At 36.2% G+C, this 22,061-nt stretch overlaps 1 protein-coding gene across 1 annotated transcript in view; it reads right to left on the reverse strand.

The window, feature by feature from the left end:
- The window catches only part of CIITA (class II major histocompatibility complex transactivator), a 78,539-nt gene extending 77,495 nt beyond the window's left edge, over positions 1-1,044 (reverse strand). The window contains exon 1 of the mRNA XM_023497583.2: positions 672-1,044. Coding sequence (XP_023353351.2) covers positions 672-969 — 298 coding nt within the window. The 5' untranslated portion in view covers positions 970-1,044. The remainder of the gene's footprint in view (positions 1-671) is intronic.
- Positions 1,045-22,061: the final 21,017 nt, after the last annotated feature.

Here is a 22,061-nt window from a genome sequence, read left to right on the forward strand (position 1 = left end):
AAGCCCACATTTGAACCTAGTTCCACTTTTTGGAGCTATGCAGATAAGAAGTCAAGACCACATCCCAGAGAGGGAAAAAACACTCACATAACAGGAACCAGAAAGGGAGACCAGATTTGAAGTAGAGAGTGGGGGAGGGGGCAGGTAGAATTGGAAAGATGGTCAACTCCTTGAAATCCCAGAACGTTTTCTACTCTTCAAAACCTTTCACTTGCCCAATACATAACTATATTCCAAGGTCCTTTTTGCTCCTTCCACCAGACCCTTGGATGATCAGGGATACTTGGGACAAGAATGGGCTTCTCTTTCTTCTGCCTGTTATCAGATGAAGTAGGCTCTACTTCTAAGGCAAAATTCTACCATTTTCCCTTAAAAATGACTCTATGGAGTCTTTGTGAGAGACATGAGAGAAGGTCTAAATTGCAGGTGCCCTCTACCTCCCCAGAGTCACAAGCCAATTTCATCATCAAAGATGGAACTTCAGACTTTTCCTTCCCTACTTACCATTTACTATGATTCTTGTTGTTTTTCAGACCTTATATCCCCCTCTCTAATAAAATGTCATAAGCTATTCATTCTGAAGAAAGCAAAGGGAGGGAGAGAAAGGTGAAAAGCCCCCAGACCGCCAAGAAATTACTGTTTCCCAGGCTAAGTATCTTCCAGCTTATTACCTTGGCTCCTTGAGAAGGAGACCCCATCCATCCCTGGAGTCTGGAGCTTGTTTTCAGGATGTCCTACATACTGGATCAGGGTGCTTAGGCACAGGTCCCACTTCTCCAACAGGGACAAGGAAACCTTCCTAGCCAATGCTTCTCCATCAGACTCTTGGAGCAAGGCCTGGTGGTACTCTTTAGAGAGAAGTTTCTTTTCCAGAAGATCATCCAGAAAGTCTCGTACCTGGGAAGGCCAAGCATTGGATAGCAGAGCCCTCACCTGGGGCAGGATTGCCTTGAACTGGTCCATGACCATGCAGAGGTCCAGGAGGGATCCCCACTTCTGAGTTCAAGCCTTTGCTCACCAAAAGAAGCCACCCAGACAACAGCATCCAAAAGATGAAGTGAGAAATTTGACAACTCAACCCACACACTTTATTTACAAAAAAGGAATATTTCCTCATTTGATTTCAGGCTGTGGGTACAGTTGTGTAGTGGAAAGAGCACGAGACTTGTAGACCAGAGACATGAGTTGGAGTTCTGGTTCTGATGTTTGGTAGCTATGTTACTGTGGAAAGCTGACTCAATCTTTTGTAGTCTCAGTTTCCCTATCTGCAAAAATGGGATAATAATGCTTCCTTCTTCACAAGGCTGTGAGGAAAATAGTTTGTAAACCTTAAAATGCAATTTCCATATCTATTGATATTATTCCAACTTGAAGTAAGCCATTTCTTGGTTTTGACCATAGCCTGTTGTTGGCTGAACCTGATTCAGTCTTAGTTCCCTTGTGGTTTACGTCTAACGTTTGATTGCAATGAGTCATGTGTAATTCATGCAATTCAACAAAAAGGAGGTTTTCTAAACCATAGCATGGATAGGATATGGAACTCAGCTCAGGTATCCACTTCCCCTAAATTGAAATTGTCTAGCCAGTAGGTATGATATAGTCACTTAGGATTGTAGGGTGTAAGAGTCTTCAAATATTCACTAACTGTGAAAAGCACCAAATTCTATTTAGCTAGGTATTCCATTTATGTACATGGGGTGCTGCACAAATATGTCCTGAACCAGGAGATCATTATATACTTCAACAACAATACTATATGATGACCAGTTCTTTTTTTGGTTTTTTTTTTTTTTTTTTTTTTTTTTTTATTTAATAGCCTTTAATTTACAGGATATATACATGGTAACTTTACAGCATTAATAATTGCCAAACCTCTTGTTCCAATTTTTCACCTCTTACCCCCACCCTCCCTAAATGGCAGGATGACCAGTAGATGTTAAATATATTAAAATATAACTTAGATACACAATAAGTATACATGACCAAAACATTATTTTGCTGTACAAAAAGAATCAGACTCTGAATTATTGTACAATTAGCTTGTGAAGGAAATCAAAGATGCAGGTGTGCATAAATATAGGGACTGGGAATTCAATGTAATGGTTTTAGTCATCTCCCAGAGTTCTTTTTCTGGGTATAGCTAGTTCAGTTCATTACTGCTCCATTAGAAATGATTTGGTTGATCTCGTTGCTGAGGATGGCCTGATCCATCAGGACTGGTCATCATCTAGTATTGTTGTTGAAGTATATAATGATCTCCTGGTCCTGCTCATTTCACTTAGCATCAGTTCGTGTAAGTCTCTCCAGGCCTTTCTGAAATCATCCTGTTGGTCATTTCTTACAGAACAGTAATATTCCATAATTTTCATATACCACAATTTATTCAGCCATTCTCCAACTGATGGACATCCATTCAGTTTCCAGTTTCTAGCTACTACAAAAGGGCTGCCACAAACATTCGTGCACATACAGGTCCCTTTCCTCTTTTATAATCTCTTTGGGATATAATCCCAGTAGTAACACTGCTGGATCAAAGGGTATGCACAGTTTGATAACTTTTTGAGCATAGTTCCAAACTACTCTCCAAAATGGTTGGATTCCTTCACAACTCCACCAACAATGAATCAATGTCCCAGTTTTCCCACATCCCCTCCAACACTCATCATTATTTTTTCCTGTCATCTTAGCCAATCTGACAGGTGTGTAGTGGTATCTTAGAGTTGTCTTAATTTGCATTTCTCTGATTAATAATGACTTGGAGCATCTTTTCATATGACTAGAAATAGTTTCAATTTCTTCATCTGAGAATTGTCTGTTCATATCCTTTGACCATTTTTCAATTGGAGAATGGCTTGATTTTTTATAAATTAGAGTTAATTCTCTATATATTTTGGAAATGAGGCCTTTATCAGAACCTTTGACTGTAAAAATATTTTCCCAGTTTATTGCTTCCCTTCTAATCTTGTCTGCATTAGTTTTGTTTGTACAAAAACTTTTCAGTTTGGTATAATCGAAATTTTCTATTTTGTGATCAGTAATGATCTCTAGTTCTGCTTTGGTCATAAAAACCTTCCCCTTCCACAGGTCTGTGAGGTAAACTATATGATGACCAGTTCTGATGGACCTGGCCATCCTCAGCAAGGAGATCAACTAAATCATCTCCAATGGAGCAGTAATGAACTGAACCAGCTACGCCCAGAGAAAGAACTCTGGGTGATGACTAAAAACCATTACATTGAATTCCCAATCCCTATATTTATGCCCACCTGTATTTTTGATTTCCTTCACAAGCTAATTGTACAATATTTCAGAGTCTGATTCTTTTTGTACAGCAAAATAATGGTTTGGTCATGTATACTTATTGTGTATCTAATTTATATTTTAATATATTAAACATCTACTGGTCATCCTGCCATCTGGGGGAGGGGGTGGGGGGTAAGAGGTGAAAAATTGGAACAAGAGGTTTGGCAATTGTTAATGCTGTAAAGTTACCCATGCATATAACCTGTAAATAAAAGGCTATTAAATTAAAAAAAAAAAAGAGGACAATGTGAACAAAGGAATAAAGAATAGAAAATATTGAGCATCTAAAAGAAAAAAAAAAGAAGCCCCCAGTATCAGTGTAGATTGCTAATTGCATAGAGTTGCCTAGGATATCAAGAGATTATGATTAATCTAGGGTTTCCCAGCAAGAATGTTTCAGGGGGAGAATTTGATTTGGAGATTGACTTTCTCCACACTGTGGCACACTGCCTCTCATGTAACCTGTAAAATATTTATTTCCTCTGAAGTATTTTTCTTTTAATTGAAGCAAAATGCTTTACTTATTTTTATCCTCATTGCTCTCATCAAAAACAGAAAAGATAAATGAATAAAATAAAAAATATCATCATTATAAGATATACTCAAGCTGACATCACCTCCCTGAGGTCAAGGTCTTTTTCGAGAACAAAGGACAAAGAATGATAACAACTCAAGTTTCATAAAAAGTTTTGGGATCAATCGAATTTTGGGAAAGAGGGGCAGCTAGTTGGTGTAGTGAATAGAGCATCAGCCCTGAAGTCAGGAGGACCTGAGTTCAAATCTGATCTGAGACATTTAACACTTCCTTGCTGTGTGACCCTGGGCAAGTCTCTTAACCCTAATTGCCTCAGGGGGAAAAATTGGGAAAGAGTGTAACATATATTCAAAATCACATGATATGTAGGTGTTGAAGAAGTGTTGGGCTGGGAATTAGGATGTCAAGGTTGGAGTCCCTGCTCTGCCAGAAGCCTCTCTCATGATCTTGGATAAATAACTTTACTTTTCTGAGCTTCCGTTTTTCTTTTCTATGAAATAAAGTGGCTAGATTAGATCATTATGGTTCTCTTCCAGTTTCAAAATGCTACATTCTAGAGAGTAGGAAACAATAAAAATTCATCTTCTAGACCGTGAGACAGGAGAGGTTAGTATTTTAGAGCAGGCTGAGAAAACCATTATACAGTAGACTGTATTCATGAGAATAAGTGACTATTCCTTATCCATTGTCACAACTTCCTACCAAAGAGAAGAGCTCTTATCTCTTCTTCAAAATTCCATTTTCAAGCCTCTTGCTTATTCCCTCAGAGAGTTACAACCTGCCTGCCCCACCCCAATACCATCCAGAAACCATCAGTAGATGTGTCTCTGCTTCTCCCTCAACCTCTATGGGATTGGCCTGCCTTGAGCTGCTCTACTGAGGGATGGGAGAGCTCAGAAATGCAGTTTGGAAGATAGATGAGCCCCAGGCTACTGGGTACCTTCTCCCCTTGTGGAGGGAAGGGCAGGGGAAAAACGGAACTTCTTCAAGAATATTCATGGTCAACTGCCCAATCTAGGCCTCCAGTGGCATGGAAACTCAGCTTCCAACACCAAAGCTAGCTCTCAGCCAGTCACAAACATTTCACCAGGCCCTATAGCTCTGTTTCTTTCACATTTTAACCCTGTTTCTTATACAAATAGAAAACAGCCTGAAACAGAAGCTGTTATTTTCCCCCTTTCTTTTTGTAGCTATCCATTGACTTCTAGCTGGTCAGTGAGATAATACAGCCTCTGAGTCATCTTGGTCATTGGAGGTGGGTACAGTTTGTTGACTTTCACTCCTGAATTTTCCCTTATGGACACCTGAAGTTTTTTCTTGGACTTTGTTCTTGGCTCATGACTATGAGTGGCAGGTAAGATCTGGGCTCAGGGACTTGGGGAATCCAAAGCTTCTGTTTCAGATCTTATTGACCAACTGGGATCAAATCTGACCTCTGGAATATACTAATCATGTGACCCTGGGCACTCTCTTAGTACCACAGCAACCCTCTATTGCAGAATAGGTGCTGGTCTTCCTTAGTATTGGGAGTTTCCCTCATTGGAAATTCCCATTACTAATGAAAGCACATAGGTCTGCCTCCCCATCTGCCTCCCAGATTATAATTGTTATTATTATTGTAATATAAAATTATATTCAACTAAAATTCAATGATTAACTATACAACAATATAATATAATGTCCAGTTATATGGTAAAGTAATGATCTGTTATTTCATCTCTTTATTGTGTTTGTGTGTGTGTAGTTGAAGAACTCCCAGCAGCTGCGTGTAGTAAAGATAAGGTGAAGAACTTCCAAGGACATTTAACTTCCTCTTCTATATTTTAGTTTCTCTAGGTCTCTGTGACCTGCGTGAATATGTTGAGTGGGAGCCAATATGTACTTAGATTTTAGACATATGTATTTAACCTCGAATGATGACATTTATTGTTGTTCAAGTTACCAACATCTGGACAATTAGTTGCCTGATATATGGTTCCTCCCAGAACTAGGAATCTGCTGTTTTTGGCACGAATAACATCCAATTAAGAGGTGGGGGGGGGCACCTATCTCTTAATGTTCTCCAACTCATGATATAATCCTTTGTATCTAAAACCTATAAAAACTGTATACCTCATCCCCTTCTTTAATCCTTCTACTGTGAGCTCTCTCTCTTTCCTTCCTCGTGTCATTCTCATGAGAATTAATTAAATAAACAACTTTCTGCTTTTTACTTTGAGAGGTCTCTGAGTAGTCATTTTTGGATAGGATTTTCTATCCCTCACAGTTTTGGGGGCTCAGTCCGGGATGAGTCTTTGGGGGAGACGGCTGCCCACCCCGAACGGGGATAGGTGCGCCCACGGCTAGTTTTTCCGTGGTCTCTGGCTCTGAGTGTGTAGCCTCCCTCCCTCTCTAACAAACAACCTGAGGCAGAGATACTCAGTGAAAAGCAGAATTGAAGACAAAAAAGAGAAATAGAGTCCTGACAGCCGGCGGCAGTCTGAAAAGAAACATGTGTTCTCGAGGTGAGCTTGAAAAGTATGGGGTCTATTGGCTGAGTCAAGGGAGACCCGAGGGACTAGCCCTCCTAAAAATTGCTTTGGTGGACTGCTATTGACCCAATGGTAAAGGACTTTCTAAGGAGATCTCTTGGGTGACTGCAGGCGTGAGGGTACCGAAGGACCTCCGTTGACAACATGGTTTGAGACCAAGTTGTAAAAATGGGGCAGAAGCAGTCCAAAGATTTATGTCAGGACATTAGCTAGGAAATTCAAGAAAATAGAGCTCTGGGTCTGTCTGTGTGTGTATGTTTGTCTGCTTTGCATTCTGTTCTGTGTTAAAAGTTAGCAAGCTCATAAGAGATAAGAATTCAGCCTCTGTGTTGCAGGCAGTGGGTTAGGTAAGAAAAAGAAGTTTGAAATAAAATCTTTTTCTCTCTCTCCCTGTACCTCTAGCTAATAGCTTCAGCTTTGTGGGGAGAAGGGGGAGGAGGGAGAGAAGGAAAAAAAAATGTTTAAGGTTAAGCAAGGATTTGGTGCTTAACTCTTTCCTGGATTACTAAAGGAAAGAAGTTTGAATGGAATATCTAGGTAGATTTCAGGAAATCTCATGAACTAAAGTATGGGTTAATTTTAAAATAATTTTAAATTGGTATGTTGGAAACATGAAACTGCAGATATTGGAAGGGAGGAATAAAAATAGATTAAGAGAGGTAAATAGCTGAACACGGGGGGCTCTCTGACTTCTTGGACCTGTGGGAAAATGAAGCGTGTTTCTAAAAAATTGTGCCAGAAGAAAGAAAAATCATTATTAGCAAGTTTGCTTTCATGAAATTAGAGAACAGAAAGTTTAAGAATAAATTGGGTAATTGTCTGCAACATTTGATTAAAAGTTTTGGGAACTTACTATATTTTTAAAAGGTACTATAATTTTGAAATTGAAATAAAATTGAAATTGGGGGAAATAATTTTACTGTTGCCTTGTACAGGTTAGATTTATTCTGGGTAAAAATCTTAAAAATTGTTTGAATATTGTGGCCTTTACAACTGAAGAGAAAAACTTTTCTTTTTTTTATTATTTGGTTGGACTTCAAATTGAAATTCAAAATTATTGTTATTAAACAAAATTCCAGTAGTTTACCTTAAAGGGAGGGGGGGGGGGGATCATGTTTGTATCTCTCTACTTAAATGGTATATTGCTTTTTAAAAGTATTGGGTAATTTATAAACTATATTATAAGTTTTATGAAATTTGGTTCAAAATTAATTGTGAATCTTAAAGTTTAAAGTTAAAAAAAGGGTGATTTAAAGACAAGAGAAAAAGAAAATTTGATTTATAAAAGCAATTAATAGTTTAAATGGAGCATCTAGTCAGAAGGGTCACAGAGAGACAGCTGTGAGACTGAATGTGTTTTGGCAGGGGGAGAGCAGCAGTGGAAAGCTTCCAACGCTTTTGGCCGAAGAAAGCAGACTGATTTAAAGGGGACACACTGCTCTTACAAGATGTTAATTGATTAAATATTTGTTTCTTTAGATATATAATGGTTTTTGTGTTTAAAGAATATAATCAGAGATGTGATCTATAGTTTGAAAGGGTTATTTCAAAAAGGCTTAATTGATGTTTTTAAGAACTTTTCAGATTCTTTTATGTAAAAATAGAAGTTTTAATTAATTGTATTGATGCCAATTATTTAAAAGGGACTCTAAGCATAATAGTTTTTGCCTCTGTCCTTTTGGTAATGTTCTTGTTATGGATAATATGTAGTTTGGGATTTTTCTATGTATTGGGCAAAATACAAAAAAAAGGAAAAATGATTGATATAATATTCAATTTATAGAACATCTACTTGGGTATATAAGAATTGTGTAAGCATTCTGGGATAAATTTCTTATTGTTAAAAGTGTTACAATATGTAGATGATCCTCTTGTGGCAGGGAGGAAAAAGAGTGACCTTGTCCAAGTCACTATCAGTTTGTTAAATTATTTAGGGACACAGGGACTGAGAATTTCTTAAGACAAATTGCAATTTGTGAAACGTGAGGTAAAATATTTAAGTCATTGTATATGTGAAGGGAAAAAGAGATTAGATCCTGTACTGGTGTAAGGGATTCTTGGAATTCCTAAAGCTAGGATGAAAAAGAGCCTCCGGAAATTTCTAGGATTGGTGGGGTATTGTAGAACCTGGATTGATGAATATGCATTATTAACTAAGTCTTTATATACTCATTTGTTAGAAGAGAAACCAGATATAGTGCAATGGGATCCAGAAGGAGAACAGTTTTGAACAACTTACACAGGTGTTGATGTCAGCCCCTGTATTACTTTTGCCACCATTAGAGAAGCCCTTTTATTTATATGTAAATACAGTAAACGGGGTGGCTTTAGGAGTACTGGCACAATTAAGGGGAGGGCAGAGACACCCAGTAGCCTTTTTGTCAAAAATGTTAGACCCAGTGGCAAAGGGATGACCTATTTGTATTCAAGCAGTGGCAGCCACAGCACTTTTGGTAGAAGAAAGTCAGAAGTTAACCTTTGGGGGCAGTTTAATAGTGAGTGTCCCGCACCAAGTTCGATCAATTCTGAATCAAAGGGCCGGGAGGGGCTAACTGATTCAAGGATTTTAAAATATGAAGCAATTTTACTGGAAAGAGATGATTTGGTACTCTCACCAGACCATGACCTTAATCCAGCCATGTTCTTATCTGCTTCCCCTGGGGAACACATGTCCCTTGAACATGATTGTCTAAATGTGATTGATTACAAAACTAAGGTTAGGGAAGATTTGCAGGAGGCCCCTTTGTTAAAAGGTGCTCAATGGTTCATAGACGGGTCCTTATGAGTAGTTAATGGGAAAAGGAAAAATGGATATGCTATTGTTGATGGGGAGGACTTGACTCTGGTTCAAGCTGGATCCTTGCCAAAAGAGTGGTCAGCTCAAACTTGTGAATTATATGCATTAAATCAAGCCCTAAAATTGCTTGAAGGAAAGAATGGAATCGTATATATGCAAAATATGCCTGGGGAATTGTTCATATATTTGGGAAAATATGGGAGGAAAGGGGAATGGTAAATAGTAAAGGTAAGGGATTGGCACACAGGGCATTGGTCACTGAAATTTTGACTAATCTTATGTTATGTAAGAATGTTGCAGTGATTCATGTGCAGGGTCACCAAAGAGGAGATTCATTTGAGACAAGGGGAAACTGCTTTGAGGATGAGGAGGGGAAACGGGCTGCAGAAGAGGAATCTGTAAGTACGGAGGAGATGATGGTGCTAATTCTGGCATTTCTGCCTCCAATGCCTCCATCTTTCCTTGCCCCAGGAGAGAAGCAGGAAATCCGAAGCCTTGTTCCTCATGAGGATAAAGAGGGGCACTGGCTCCTCCCTGACAGCAGAGAGATACTGACTATAGCAGGTATGAGACATGTATTCCCACATTTACATCAGGGCAGTCATTGGGGTGTCCAAGACCTGTGTGACGTGGTGCTGCCGAAGTTGATGGCACTGGCTTGTACACAATAGCAGGCAACTGGTCAGTGGGTGTCCTGTTTGCCAGAGGACAAATAGGGCGGCCCAATGACAAGTCCAAAAAGGAGGAAGGCCCCCTGGTATCAGGCCTTTCCAAAGCATACAGGTGGACTTTACCGAGCTGCCATCAGTGGGGCGTCTCAAATACCTGTTGGTCGTAGTGGACCATCTGACCTCATGGGTGGAAGCCTTCCCCCTTGCTCGGGCAACTGCCTCAGCAATTATAAAAGTCCTCCTTGAGCATATCATTCCAGGGTATGGGTTGGTGAAGCAGGTAGAATCAGACCAAGGCACCCATTTCACAGTTAAAATCCTTCTATCTGTGGCCCAAACTCTAGAAATATCATGGGACTTACACAACCCATGGCATCTGCCCTCATCAGGTAAAATGGAAAGGATGGATAAGGAAATTAAACAGCAACTGACTAAATTGGCTGAGACACAATTGCCCTGGGCCAATGCCTTCCCCTTCACTTATTAAGAATAGAACAAAACCCCAGAGGGATGTGGGATTATCACCCTATGAGTATTGTATGGTCACCCTTATCCAAAAGGGATTCAAAATTCTTCCTTGGATCCAATGTTTGAGACCAAGGATTTGTTTTTAAGGAAATAAGTCATGTCTGTACTGGAACATCTGAAAACTTTATAACTAAAAGGGCTCATTGCTCAGACTCCTCCCTTAGGATTCACAGTGCATAAGTTCTAGCCTGGAGACTGGGTCCTGGTTCGGACACGGAAGGAGGACAAGCTGACCCTGAGCTGGGAAGGACCGTTCCAGATCCTGTTGACTTCAGAAACGGCAATATGCACCAAAGAGAAAGGTTGGACACATCACACTCAAGTCAAAGGTCCTGTGGATGCACCAAAGAAGTGGGCAATAGAGACTGATCCAGGAACCTTGAAAGTGCGGCTGAAATTACAGGAAACTTAGCAAAGACTGATGAATTGTGCATATAAAATCTTTTTGACTTGTCTCATTTGGGAAACTCTCTTGGGACTTTTCTTGTCTGTGCTAGATATTACATTTTGTTGAACTGTATTGTTAGGAATTAGGGATATTATGTAATATTAGGAAGAATGGGGGTGTGAACCAAGGGGTTCAGACTTTGAGAATTGGAGGGGTTGGAGACTGTGTCTTGTATATGCATGTATGATTTTATGTGGGTACATCTTTTGTACTGGTACCTCGAGAGCAGTGGGGTATGAAAATACCTTTCAAACCCCGATCCAAACAATAGCCACTAGCTTTAAATTTACTGACTGCTGGATATGTAGGGCACCGGAACAACTCACACAATGGCCCTGAGTACTTGTCCCTTTATTTCCAGCCTGGGTATTGAGTAATAGGTCAGTTGTACATGATGGTACAGGATTTTGGTCAGATCAGGAGGAACATCAGTGGAAACTAACTAATGCTGTCCCAGGAGGACATTCTGTAGAAAATTAAATTTGTCCATTTGTTGGATGCAAATTGATGATAATGGACAAATGGTAAAAGAAATTACAAAAGGCATTCGCAGAATAGTTCATGTGCCTGCACAGGAGTGGAAATCCCCTTTTCTAATAGTTGGTGGTCCTGATTTGATGGTAGCTGGTGGAAACAACTTTTATAGTATAGACTAATTACAATCAGTGGTATTATATTGTTACCATTATGTTTATCCTGTATAATTACATTAATAACCAGAATAGTTCAACACTCCCTATCGAAATTATTGCATTGAGAGGATGCTATTAAGATGATGATCCTCCAGAAAAGAGGCTGGAGGGTGCTGGAAGGAGATAATTCTGATAGTGAAGTTGACAAACAATGTGTAAGTTCTTCATAGATAATATGATAAAAATCATTTACATATTAGAATGGGGGAGCTGTGTATGTGTGTGTGTAGTTGAAGAACTCCCAGCAGCTGTGTGTAGTTAAGGTAAGGTGAAGAACTTCCAAGGACGTTTAAATTCCTCTTCTATATTTTAGTTTCTCTAGGTCTCTGTGACCTGCGTGAATATGTTGAGTGGTAGCCAACATGTACTTAGATTTTAGACATATGTATTTAACCTCGAATGATGACATTTATCACTGTTCAAGTTACCAACATCTGGACAATTAGTTGCCTAATGTATGGTCCCTCCTGGAACTAGGAATCTGCTGTTTTTGGCATGAATAACATCCAATTAAGGGGTGGGGGAGCACCTATCTCTTAATGTTCTCCAACTCATGATGTAATCCTTTGTATCTAAAACCTATAAAAACTGTATACCTCATCCCCTTCTTTAGCCCTTCTACCGTAAGCTCTCTCTCTTTCCCTCCTCGTGGTGGAATTGCTCATTCTCATGAGAATTAATTAAATAAAGAACTTTTCTGCTTTTTACTTTGAGAGGAATCTGAGTAGTAATTTTTGAATAGGATTTTCTATCCCTCACAGTTTCATTATAATATTGGATTATATTATCATTATATCATATATAATACATATTATATATAAGTAAAACATTATATATAATACATAAATATATTATTTTATCATTATAATGACTGGACTGAATGGATCAGATTCTAACAGAATCCATCAGTAGCCCAGTAACATGGAGAATATGGCTTGATCTGTGTCTGTTTTTGATTGTCTACCAGGATGAATTTTGGATGAAATAGAATTTTAAGATTTAGAACTAGAAGAAATTTCAGAGATCATGTGATAGTATAATCTCCATCTCCTCCCCAAGTTTTATTGTTGTTGTTTAGTCATTTAGTTATATGCCAACTCGTTGTGGTCCCATGGAACATAACACTCCAGGCCCTTCTGTCCTCCCCTAAATCAAAATCTGTCCAAGTTCTTGTTCATTGTTTCCATGATATTATCTATCTGTCTCATCCTCTGCTGTCTCCTTTTCTTTTTGCCTTCAATCTTTCCCAATAACAGGATCTTTTCCAATCAGGCCTGTTTTCTTGTTGTGTGGCCAAAGTATTTAAGTTTCAGCTTTAGTAGTTGACCCTCCAGTAAATAGCCAGAATGTACTTTTTCACATATCGACTAATTTGACCTCCTTACTTTCCAAGGGATTCTCAAAAAACTTCTCTAGCACCACAATTCGGAAGTGTCAGTTCTATAGGACTGCATTTTCCTTGTAGTTAACTCTCACAGTCATAAACTGGTACTGGAAAAATCATGACTTTGACTATGTAGACTTTTGCTGGTAAGGTGATGTCTCTGTTTTTAAATGTGCTGTCCAGATTTACTATTATTTCCCTTCCTAGCAAGGCTTGGCTACAAACACCCTTTGCAGTGATCTTTGATCACTCAGAGGCTCATGGACTCCAGGGAATCCAAAGCTTGGAGAATATAAAATTTGATATTGTTTCCATTTCTTCTCTCTCTTTTTTCCAGGAAGTGGTGGAATCAATTGCCTTGGTCTTAGTTTTTTTGATGTTAAGCTTCAAATCAGCTTATGTACTCTCTTTTTTCACCCTCATTAAGAGGCTTCTTAATTCTTTACTTTTTACTATCAGAGTGCTATCATCTGCATATCTGAGATTGTTATTTCTCTTGGCAACTTTATTCCAGCTTTTGATTCTGGCATGTTGCACAATGATTTCTGCATATAAATAAGGTAATAACATATAGCTTTGTCTTATTTCTTTTCCAATTTTACACCAAACAATTCTTCCATGATTAGTTCTAACTATTGCTTCTTGCACAACATAGAGGTTCCTTAAGAGAAAAATAAGATGATCTGGTACTTCTGTTTCTTTAAGGGTTTGTTGTATTTTGTTGTGAAAAGGGCTCTAGTGTAACCAGTGAAGCAGAAGTAGATTTTTTTTTTCCCTGAAACTCCCTTGCTTTCTCTATAATACAGCAAATGTTGGCAGTTTGGTCTCTAATTTCTGCTTAAAAAAACATTTTGCTTTTCTAGTAATGCTTGGTTTACTTATTGCTGAAATCTAGCTTACATAATCTTAAAACAAAAAGGGAAATGATTTAAGCCATATAGTTCTCATTGTCTGGCAAAAAGAAACATACAAATTTGTGTTCTTGAGTGGTAAAGTAACTTTTCCAGGGTCACAGAGTTAGTAAGTGTCTGAGGCTACATTTGAACTCAGATCTTCTCTACTCTAGGGTCAACACTTAATTCTTCCACCTAGCTGGTACCTAAGCTTCTCTCAGCTTTCTAGTTTTCCCAACTATTTTTGTAAATTCTTGTTTTAACAGCTGAGATCTTTGGGTTTATCAAATACTAGGCTAACAGTGTTCATTTGTTTCTGTGTATCGTGCATCTAATTTGACTACTCCATTTCTTAACCAAATAATTTTTATGATTATTTTTTAACACTATGATTTGAGATCTGGGATTACTCAGTCCCTTTCCTTTCCACTTAAATTTTTTTTTCTTGAGATGCTTGCTCTTTTCTCTGACTTATTTTTCATTTTTTCCAAATGAATGTCATTATTTTTTCCTAGCTTTATCAAATAATCCTTTGGTAATTGGACTTGTATGAAACTAAATAAATAAATTAATTTATATAATGTCACAATTTTATTATAATAGCTCAAACCACCCATGAGCAACAGCTATTTCTCTAATTATTTAGATTTTGCTTTATTTGTGTAAAGAGTAGTTTTTTAGTTGTAGTTGTACTATGGTCATATAAATTGTAGTTTGTACTGTATTTTGTAGTTGTACTGTATTTATATAAATTGTATTCATACATAGTTCCTGTATGTGACTTGGCAAGTAGATTCTCAATATATTTTATACATTATTTTAAATTTCTCTCCTTGCTAAATTTTGTTAGAAATACTAATGATTTTGTGGGTTTATTTTATAGCAATTTTGCTAAAGTTATTGCTTTAATTTTTAATTGAATCTTGAGTTTTCTGAGCAATCTATTACATCATCTATAAAAAAATTTACTATTTCCACTTTCCTATTCTTATTCCTTCCATTTCTTTTTATTTTCTTATTGCTATAGCTATCATTTTAACACTATACCAAATAGTAAAGATAATAATGGACACTGCTGCTTTACCTCTGAGCTTATAGGAAAAATTTCTAATTTATATCCATTACATATAATATTGATTCTTGGTTTTAGATAGATATTTTTTATCACTGAGAAAAATTGAGAAAAATATATTTATTCTTAGGTTTTTACAGTGTTCTTATAAAGAGTAATGTCTGTTGTATCTTGTCAAAAAGTTTTCAGTGTATATTGATATGATTATATGACTTTTATTGTTCTTGTTATTCATATGATCAATATATTTTTAATATTTTTCATAATAACCAAAGTGCATTCTTTAATATTTAACATTTCAAAGAACTGTGTTTTCTTGAGTATGAACATTCCTTCTAACAAAGAAGACTGACATCCCTTTAGCCTTATTACAGGTAGAAGTACTGTGGTGATGAGCTTTTTCTGAACCTGCTTAGTCTGATCCTTGAATAACAGGCATCAAATTCATTATCAGAGCCTGACTCATAGGCTTTTCAGTTTGGTAGGACCTACCAGAGTTTGTTCTTGGTATGGTGATCTCTATTATTGTTAGTAATATGTAAGATATTAATATCCCCATTTATTTCTCTCTTTCATAAACATACATACAAGCTCATTCAATAGATCTATGACTCCTTATAAATACACACACACACACACACAAAGAGGGACAGAGGTAGAAACAGAGAGATACAGAGATAGAAAAAGAGACAAAGAGACAGACAGAGAGTCAGAACTATTCTTATGAAAGTCACTCTGGTAGATGAGTAGAGAGTAGATTAGAGTAGGGGGAGACTTGAAACAGAGAAGTCAACTATGTTCTTGCAGTCTTCTTGTAATCTCTCTCTTTATATCCTAGGTCATATATCCATTTTGACTTTATCTTGGGAAATGGGGTAAAATCTTGGTCTTTCATTGATTCATTGTTGGTGGAGTTGTGAACGAATCCAACCATTTTGGAGAGTAGTTTGGAACTATGCTCAAAAAGTTATCAAACTGTGCATACCCTTTGATCCAGCAGTGTTACTACTGGGATTATATCCCAAAGAGATTATAAAGAAGGGAAAGGGACCTGTATGTGCACGAATGTTTGTGGCAGCCCTTTTTGTAGTGGCTAGAAACTGGAAACTGAATGGATGTCCATCAGTTGGAGAATGGCTGAATAAATTGTGGTATATGAAAATTATGGAATATTACTGTTCTGTAAGAAATGACCAACAGGATGATTTCAGAAAGGCCTGGAGAGACTTACACGAACTGATGCTGAGTGAAATGAGCAGGACCAGGAGATCATTATATACTTCAACAACAATACTAGATGATGACCAGTTCTGATGGATCAGGCCATCCTCAGCAACGAGATCAACCAAATCATTTCTAATGGAGCAGTAATGAACTGAACTAGCTATACCCAGAAAAAGAACTCTGGGAGATGACTAAAAACCATTACATTGAATTCCAATCCCTATATTTATGCACACCTGCATCTTTGATTTCCTTCACAAGCTAATTGTACAATAATTCAGAGTCTGATTCTTTTTGTACAGCAAAATAATGTTTTGGTCATGTATACTTATTGTGTATCTAAGTTATATTTTAATATATTTAACATCTACTGACATCCTGCCATTTAGGGAAGGGGGGGGGGGTAAGAGGTGAAAAATTGGAACAAGAGGTTTGGCAATTGTTAATGCTGTAAAGTTACCCATGTATATATCCTGTAAATAAAGGCTATTAAATTTAAAAAAAAAAATCTTGGTCTTTCCTCAGTTTCTATCATACTGCTTTCCAGCCTATTTTTTTTTTTTTTTTTTTACCAAATAATGAACTTTTATCCTAAAATTTTAAGTGTTTACTCTTGCCAAATATAAGGGTTATTACAATTATTTGCTGCTATAAATCATATGTCCACTTTGTTTCATTGATCTATCTTCCTATTTCTTAGCCAGTATGAGATAGTTTTGATAATTACTGCTTTATGATATAATTTAAGATTGGGTGCTGTTAAACTTTTTTCTTTTACATTTTTCATTTGTTTCTTTGATACCTAATTTTTTGTTCTTTAAAGTGAATTTTATTATTTTTACTAACTTGGTAAAATATTTTCTTAAAATTTAATTGGCATGGAATTGAACATATATATATATATATATATATATATATATATATATATATATATGATTCCTATATATATATATAATGATTGAAGGGAAAAGCAGCAAATATTGGAAGTAATGTGGAAAAACTGGGACAATAAATCATTGTTGGTGGAACTGTGAACTGATCCAAACATTTTGAAGAGTAAATTAGAATTATGCTGAAAGAGTTATTAAACTGCCTATAGCATTTGATCCAGTGATACCATTATTAGGTCTGTTTCCAAAAATGATTAGGGAAAAAAGAAAAGAATCTATATGTTCTAAAATATTTGTAGCAGCTCTCTTTGTAATGGCAAAGAACTGGAAATTGCAGAAATGTTCATCAATTAAGGAAGGAATGGCTGAACAAATTGTGGGTATGTGATTGTGATGGAAATGATGAGCTCAATGATCTTAGAAAAATATGGAAAGACTTGTGTGAAATAATAAAAAGTGAAATAAGCAAAATCAAAAGAGTTTTAAATGAAATAAGCAATATTGTTTTAATGACTTTGAGTGAATAAGCCATTTTGGCTATTGTAAGTACCCAAATTAATTATGAAGGATATGTGAAGATGTTATCTGTGTACAGAGAAAAGTGATAAAGTATGTATATATTATTTTTCCATAGACTTTTTACATCTAATGATAGCCATGTTTGGGGTGGGTATAGGGGAAAGGGAAGAGAAAAAGGGGAAAAAAAGAAATTTACATGATAACTATTATATATTTAAAAGTAATAGGTTATATATAATAGATTCAAACATCTTTTTAAAAAATTATACTGTTATGGAAATGCTTGTTTTTTCCATAAATTAAAAATAAAATAAATAAATATGAAAAAGACAAAATTAACCAAAAGTTCAGTGCAAAGTCCAGGTGTACAATAATCTCAAGAAATAGTTTTACAAAAAATATTGACAAAAGGACGACACCTGTCTATCAGCAGAATTGAAACACTACAATTAGCTTCTCTTCTTACTCCAAAAGTCTTCAAAGGCTTAGTCTTTTGCTCTCTGTGTTAATATTTTCTTTTCTCCTCTGTGAATAGCAGTGTTGGTGTAATGAGCAGAATGATGACTTAGGACCCAGAAAGACATAGGTTTGAATCTTGCTTCTGACATGTATAAGTGTGTGACCCTAGGCAAGTCATTTTACCTCTTAATATTGTAGGCCAGGGATGTCAAATTTTGTTAAGTGTTCCAATTGCATTTTAATCTGTTTTAAGATTCATTCAAGAGCTTTATGAGCTACTGTGAATTTGACATCTCTGACCTAGGCAACTCTCTAAAATGATGTTTAAGAGAATTGGAATTCTCCGGTCTTCATCACAGGAGGGATTTTTCTCATATGGGAGTTTCTTATATTAAAGACATCGAAGCTACAATCCTTATCTCTCTCTTTATTATATTTATATTGGGAGAGACAAAAAAGCTTTTCTAAATAGAAATTTATACAATTAACTATCAAACCTGGGATCAATCTCACAATAGGAGCTCTTTCCTAATCTATCTCAACAAGCCACAGAGAAGACAGAATCACATTACAGAAGAACTATCTCTTTTGAGTTTATGTAGCAGATAATTGCTGCTAAAATAATTCTAATCACAGTGCAGAAATTATAGAGATTAAAAACCTAGATTGTTTTTAAAATAGCCTTTTATTTACAGGATATATACATGGGTAACTTTACAGCATTAACAATTGCCAAACCTCTTGTTCCAATTTTTTACCTCTTACCCTCCCTAGATGGCAGGATGACCAGTAGATGTTAAATATATTAAAATATAAATTAGATACACTAATAAGTATACATGACTCAAAACGTTATTTTGCTGTACAAAAAGAATCAGACTCTGAAATATTGTACAATTAGCTTGTGAAGGAAATCAAAATGCAGGTGTGCATAAATATAGGGATTGGGAATTCAATGTAATGGTTTTAGTCATCTCCAGAGTTCTTTCTCTGGCATAGCTGGTTCAGTTCATTACTGCTCCATTGGAAATGATTTGGTTGATCTCGTTGCTGAGGACGGCCTGATCCATCAGAACTGGTCATCATACAGTATTGTTGTTGAAGTATATAATGATCTCCTGGTCCTGCTCATTTCACTCAGCATCAGTTCGTGTAAGTCTCTCCAGGCCTTTCTGAAATCATCCTGTTGGTCATTTCTTACAGAACAGTAATATTCCATAATTTTCTATATACCACAATTTATTCAGCCATTCTCCAACTGATGGACATCCATTCAGTTTCCAGTTTTTAGCCACTACAAAAGGGCTGCCACAAACATTCGTGAACATACAGGTCCCTTCCCTTCTTTATAATCTCTTTGGGATATAATCCAAGTAGTAACACTGCTGGATCAAAGGGTATGCACAGTTTGATAACTTTTTGAGCATAGTTCCAAACTACTCTCCAAAATGGTTGGATTCGTTCACAACTCCACCAACAATGCATCAATGTCCCAGTTTTCCGCATCCCTCCAACAATCATCATTATTTTTTCCTGTCTTCTTAGCTAATCTGACAGGTGTGTAGTGGTATCTTAGAGTTGTCTTAATTTGCATTTCTCTGATTAATAATGACTTGGAGCATCTTTTCATATGACTAGAAACAGTTTCAATTTCTTCATCTGAGAATTGTCTGTTCATATCCTTTGACCGTTTGTCAATTGGAGAATGGCTTGATTTTTATAAATTAGAGTTAATTTCATATATTTTGGAAATGAGGCCTTTATCAGAACCTTTGACTGTAAAAATATTTTCCCAGTTTATTGCTTCCTTCTAATCTTGTCTGCATTAGTTTTGTTTTGTACAAAAACTTTTCAGTTTGGTATAATCGAAATTTTCTATTTTGTGATCAGTAATGATCTCTAGTTCTGCTTTGGTCATAAAGACCTTCCCCTTCCACAGGTCTGAGAGGTAAACTATCCTATGTTCCTCTAATTTATTAATAATTTCATTCTTTATGCCTAGGTCATGAACCCATTTTGACCTTATCTTGGTGTATGGTGTTAAGTATGGATCGATGCCTAGTTTCTGCCATATTAGTTTCCAATTTTCCCAGCAATTTTTATCAAACAGTAAGTTCTTATCCCAAAAGCTGGGATCTTTGGGTTTGTCAAAGACTAGGTTGCTATATTTGTTGACTGTTTTATCCCTTGAACCTAATCTATTCCACTGATCAACTAATCTATTCCTTAGCCAATACCAAATAGTTTTGGTAACTGCTGCTCTATAATATAATTTTAGATCTGGTACAGCTAAGCCACCTTCATTTGATTTTTTTTTCATTAATTCCCTTGCAATTCTTGACCTTTTAAAAACCTAGATTTTTTAAAGTTTAAGCACAAGTTCCAAGGGGTAGAAAAATAACCCCTGAACAGAGATTAGGATTTCTTGACAAACTTTTGTAGATAAAATTACATCAGGGGAGACCTTTACATATTGTAGTCTTATATATTCTTTTAGGCAAAGAAGTTCTTATTTTTTTTAAAAGACAGATTCATAAACCTCCTGCTTCCTTCAAAGTCACAAAATTTGAATAAACTAATTTAATAAGAGTTATAATCTTATACATCTTTTAAGGAAGCTAACCAAGTTAAACAGATTATATATGCAAAGTAGATCAGGTTATAAATTAAACTGCATCAGAGGATTCACAAATAGACCAAAGCTTTTCAAGTGATTTTGACTTAAGTTGAGTCAAATCACTTGAAAAGCTTTCACTCCCTTTTCAGCTTTTTATCTACAGAATGGTAAACAGCCTTTCCCAACAGCATTATTCCATGGGTCAGATTTTGATTGAGTGAGGTTAATATTAACAGAAAATGGACTTTCAATTAAACAGAAAGAAAGGTCCTGAACTCCAAACAACACAAGTTAACAAAAGGATGAAAAAATTTCACACTCTCTAGTTGGTAGTAGGAAATCTAGACAGTAGTTCAGTTTTCAAATCTCGATTCCTAAAAAGCAGAATGATATTCTTATGAATTATGTTGCAACAGAACTTTAATAGCCAACCTCCAAATCACTAGCACTGGATGACTAATGTTGCTTCTTCATCCATATATTGACAGTAATTACTCTTTCAAAGTATAATTCAGGTGATGTAGGCTAATGGCATCTATTTCCTTGTGCCTACTTTACTACTTACAGCAAAAATCTGCAAGCTAATTCTGGGATATGTTACTTACAAATGATACTGTAAACTTATCTTCCTTTATACTATATTTCTTTGCAAGGGTCTATGGAAATCTATGAATAGATTTCTGGTATGTGTGTGTGGGGTCTATGAACTTGGAGGAGAAAAAAATTACATATTTATTTCAAAATATTTCCAGTGTTTATAATAACAGCATTTTCAGGTTAAAAAGCACTTTATAAATATTATCTCATTTGATCCTCTCAACAACCTTGTGAAGTGGGTACTAATTACCCCATTCTCTAGATGAATTGAATCTAAGAAAGATTTAAATGATTTGCTTAGAGTCACATAGCTGTATTTCCTTTGTAATCCGATGTGTTTTGTTTCAGGCATTTAAAAACATTATATTGAGAAAGCTAACAATTTTTAACAGTCAAAGGGGTCTACAACTAGGTTTAAGTTTAAAAATCTCTGTTCTATACATTTTTTTTTCAGTGAGTTCACTAACATCCAAAGTCTTAAACTCTCCTGAACAAAGGTGACTGGGATCTATATCTTTAACCCTAATTTCTCACTCTTGCAATATTCTACCTCTACATAGAACACATCCATTGAGTGTTCCATGAATATTTAAAATGAAACATGCTAAAATCTGAGCCTATCATTTCTTCTTTCAAAGTAGCACAGTTCCTCTATCAGTGGCTCTCAGATTGAAAAGTCATTTTATAGCCAAAGGAAAACATCTAATAATTAAATTAAATTGAATAAACACCTCCTAAGTGTTTAAAGTAGAATTTCCAAACACATCACAAGATTCACAACACTCCAGAGTATACCTAGATAGATAAAAATATAACTGGGAAATATTTTTTCTTTATTATAGCTTCAGCACTGATAATTGCAAAACCTTTTGTTCTAATTTTTCCCCTCCTTTTCTTCACC

Source organism: Sarcophilus harrisii, chromosome 1, assembly GCF_902635505.1.
Source record: "Sarcophilus harrisii chromosome 1, mSarHar1.11, whole genome shotgun sequence".
Taxonomy (NCBI): domain Eukaryota; kingdom Metazoa; phylum Chordata; class Mammalia; order Dasyuromorphia; family Dasyuridae; genus Sarcophilus; species Sarcophilus harrisii.